A 4,494-nucleotide genomic window follows, 5' to 3' on the forward strand; every position below is an offset into this window, starting at 1 on the left:
GGGCGTGGGGCGGCGCCGGGTGGCAGCCATGCTGAGGCTGCTGGTGCTGCTGGGCCTGGCGGGGGGCTCTGCCGCCCTGGGGGGGCTGCGGGTCACCGAACGCTGGGTGACGTTCCCACGGCAGCTGAGCCCCCGGGCTGACACCAGCCCCCTGGACGTCTCCTTCTGGCTGGAGGTGGCGGGGAGGCCGCGGGTGCTGCGCCTGAGGCCCAGGCAGGGCCTGCTGCCCCAGCCCTTCACCTTGGTCACCTACGGCAAGGACGGGGCTCGCTGGGAGGAGCACCCCTACGTGCAGGACAACTGCTTCTACCAGGGTGAGGTGCAGGGGAGCCCCGGCTCCCTGGTGGCCCTCAGCACCTGCGGCAGGGGCCTCCACGGCGTGCTCTGGGCAGAGGATGGCACCTACGAGATCGAGCCTATCCCTGACGATCCGGCCTACCGGCACATCCTCTACCGCATGGAAGCGGCCAACAACCCCATGGACCCCACCTGCGCCCTGACCCCTGAGGAGCTGCGGCACCAGAAGGCTTTGCTGCCTTGGTTCAAGGTCCACCGGGCAGAGGAGGAGGAGGAGGAGATGCTGAAGGACTGGTGGACACACGTCAGGTATGTGAAGATTGTAGTGGTTGTGGACAACATGTGGTTTGTCAAGTTGGGCAGGAACGAATCTGAAGTCTTGAGGCAAGTCATAGAAATCATCAACGCTGGGGATGCTCTGTACAAACAGCTTTCCATTCGTCTGTTTCTTCTGGGATTGGAAATCTGGACCAAAAGGAATCTTATAAACATTACTAACTCTGCCAACAAGGCGCTCAGCGACTTCAACAAATGGCGGAAGTCAGACCTGTCTCCGCGGATGCGCCACGATACCGCCCACCTATTTGTATTTCAGAGCTTTGGCAGCAGCCTGGGATTGGCATTTGTAGGGTCCATGTGTGATAACCGGTGGTCATCAGCTGTCTCTTCCTTCACTGAGAGGGGGAAGTTGTCCTCGTTTATTACCACGTTTGTCCATGAGCTGGGCCATAACCTCGGGATGCGCCATGACGAGTGGGGCTGTAAATGCAGGCGGGAGAAATGCATTATGTACAAAAGTGATGTCGACACCAACGCGTTCAGCGACTGCAGTTACAAAGACTACTTTGACCTGCTTGGACGTGGCGCTTACTGCATTCATCAGCCACCACCACCCAGCAGGTTCTACACCACAAAGCCTAAATACTGTGGGAATAAGATAGTAGAAAGCGGAGAGCAATGCGACTGTGGTTCGGAGTCAAACTGCAGAAGTGATCCTTGTTGTCACCCGAATTGTACGTTTACTGCAGGTTCAGTCTGTGCTGCTGGAAAATGTTGCAAGAGCTGTCAGGTCCTTCCAGCAGGAACGCTCTGCAGAGCAAGTACTGGTGACTGTGACCTGCCGGAGTATTGCAACGGGACTTCCCCTTGGTGCCCACAAGACATGTACATCCAAGATGGAACCCCTTGCAACGACAGTGCTTACTGCTACCAAGGAAAATGTTCTTCCCACACTAAACAGTGCCAGCAACTCTTTGGCAAACAAGCCAGGGCTGGTTCTTTGGATTGCTTCAAAACAGTGAATATTCGAGGTGACCGGTTTGGGAATTGTGGTATTTGTAACAATATCCATTTTAAAAAATGCAGCATGGAGAATATCTTATGTGGTAGGATCCAGTGTGAAAACATAGACAAGCTGCCCTTCTTGCAGAACCATGTAACTCTAGTCCAAACCCCTGTTGGAGATACACGGTGTTGGGGCTTTGACTATCACGTAGGGATGCCGACGGCTGACGTGGGAGCTGTGGAAGATGGCACGCCCTGTGGCAGCGACATGCTCTGTATCAACAGGACCTGTACCAGTGTATTGGTGCTGAACTACGACTGCAACGCCACAAAGTGTCACGGCAGAGGGGTGTGTAACAACCACAAGAACTGTCACTGCAACTATGGCTGGGCTCCTCCATACTGTGAGTGGGAAGGATTTGGAGGTAGCATTGACAGTGGACCCCCTCCAGCCAGGGAGATTTTTCAGGGAACAAAAATAAAAGTACTACTTAGTGTTTTTTCCTCTGTGGTTGGAGTGACCCTTATCCTGTGTTATAAACAGGAAATAGTGAGATGTCTTAGGAGGAAAAAGGCCTGAGTCCATGGAAGAAGATAGTAGTTGTTTCAAATACTGGAAACACCAGCAGTCCTAAAGGAGAATACCTGCTGGTGAGTCAAAATCCACCACAAAGCACTTGCTGAAGACCAACAAGCAATAGCTTTGGGTGCTCCTGGGGAAGTCTCCCTTGAGACAGTAAAGAGGTATTACCCAGATCACACCAGTAAGCATTACATTTCTGAACCATCAGATACAGATCGAGAGTGTAATGACACCAAACCTGATATTTCACAAAAATAAACCCTCTTTTGTGGAAACCTCCCCGTGCCTTGACTGCTGTGTTCTTCTGAGAAGCACGGGGTGTTTAATTGTCACTAAGAGGAGCTGTCGGTGAGGTTGCACAAGTTAACTGGATTTCTAAAATAGAACTTTTCTGCAGGTCTCCCCCACCCAGAATTCCTGTAATATTTGATAGATTGTTTTATCGACTCAGGGGGTTTCTCTTGATTTAATATGTGATTGCTTCTTAAGCTATTACCAAACGTGTCCTTGCACCTCTATGGAATGCCACAGATGCTTTGTATTTTTCATTTTTTAACATGAGATAAAATGTGTCTAACTTAGGAAAAAAATGAGGAATGTGGAAATACCATTCAGGAAGCTTTATTTTTATCATTTATATTACATCAGTGACTAGATCTTTCAAATAGATCAGCATAAAGAGGAGGCTGGAGTCCAGACTTACAGTGAAAACTTTATTGTAAACGACTGGTGTTTCTGGATTAAAGGCTATGATGCACTTGTCTGCTACCAAAATCTGTATATGGAAAGAGAGGATCACATTTTCAGTAAGTATTCTGTAAAGGCAGAGTAAGTACCCAACCCTTGCAACGTTTGGGGGAAAAAAGATGATGTTGACTTTACAAATGGTGATGGTAAACGGTTGCTGCCTCCCAGCTATGACATTTATGATTTTAGAATACACATATTCCTATGTTTGTTTGATTTTTTTTTTTATGACTGTTCTGCCTCCAAAAAGGGCTGGTTACATTGTGATTGGATATGAAATACAAAGGATGTGATTCACAGTTCTTCATGGGTTTTTGTCTAAAGCAAAAATGGGTTCTTAAATTGTCATTTGTATTTAGGGAAATGAGGTTAACACATTGTGCAGTATCATTGTTGCTTGATAGTATACCATAAATTCTCTCTTTAGATGGTCAGAGTTCTTATTTACAGGCCTGCACACTGAAGGGACAGAGGTGCCCATAAAAGCACAACTTAGGTTAGAAACTTGCAAGTGCAGTTTTGAAAGAGACAAAGCAAATAAAATGCTGTGCTTTCCATTTTTCTCTATGCTTAAATGTTGATCAAAAAAATCATGACTGCTAATTGGGAGGAGGCTTTCAGCAAACTTTGGACTTACTGAATACAAGAGTATTTCTGTACACTTTTTTTTCTGTTTCTGCTTAGGCTGGATGAGCAATACAAACATGCTTCCAAACAAACCTAGTCTGTTTTATGAAACGTCTGGGCTCCCTCACTGAGGTTTTCCCCTTGGAAGTATCATTTCTGTTTTCACCATAACAATGAATAATGGGATACTTCTGGTGGTTTGTTAGAAATGTCCCAAAACTCTGTTGCAGTGTGAAGGTACAGGTCAGTCCTAATCTTTCTGCCCCCTCCCTGCTTTTTTTTTCTCCTCCTAGTTTAATTTCCTTTTAAAAAAATGTTTTAAATGGATGCAAGAACTTAGTTAATGTATGTCACTTGAACATGGAAGAGGCAGCCTGCAAATGTGATGTGAGGTGGTGCAGTATGTGAAGCAGTGCTGGAGGGAAGTGTCTGACTATGAAGACACATGAAATGGTCTGTGCCAGTGCAGCAGGATACTAAGTCTGTCTTAGATAGTGTCTCCAGGTGAAACCTGGAACTGCCCAGGAGTAAGCTGCAACGATGACTTACCTGTATTTCTTGTTTCAAATCTCTTCCTGGCTAAGCAAGACCTTTTTTTTTTAAAAAAAAAAAAAAGTCTTAATATTATAGTTATCTCAGATCACGATAAAACTGTTTTTATTCTAAGCCAAGACTGTCATCTCTAAAATACATTAAAACTGCTGCTAAGGAACAGTATGTATTTTCAAGGAGTTTGCCAAGTACTGTATTAGCAGAATAGAAGATTGGAGGAAAAATAATTGATGGCATTGTGCAAGTTTTGCTTTCTCGTGTTCTTAATCATTGTCAAAAAATAAGTATAGATATCCAGGGCAGTGTCACTGTGGGAACTGGACTGAAACAGGCATGAAACGGAATGCTCTGCTTAACAGTTCCATCTTGGGATTAATGCAGTCAAAAATATTTGTTATTTGAAC

The 4,494-nt window shown here is 46.0% G+C and overlaps 1 protein-coding gene across 1 annotated transcript; it reads left to right on the forward strand.

The window, feature by feature from the left end:
• Positions 1-28: 28 nt before the first annotated feature.
• On the forward strand, positions 29-2,065 carry LOC103781148 (disintegrin and metalloproteinase domain-containing protein 20-like; the record flags this gene model as incomplete). The annotated part of the gene is made up of 1 exon (XM_008948851.1): positions 29-2,065. A coding segment is annotated over exon 1 (2,037 nt), but the record flags the coding sequence as incomplete, so codon positions are not given.
• Between the last annotated feature and the right edge of the window lie 2,429 nt (positions 2,066-4,494).

This window comes from Merops nubicus, unplaced genomic scaffold (genome assembly GCF_000691845.1).
Source record: "Merops nubicus isolate BGI_N331 unplaced genomic scaffold, ASM69184v1 Scaffold52641, whole genome shotgun sequence".
Lineage (NCBI taxonomy): Eukaryota > Metazoa > Chordata > Aves > Coraciiformes > Meropidae > Merops > Merops nubicus.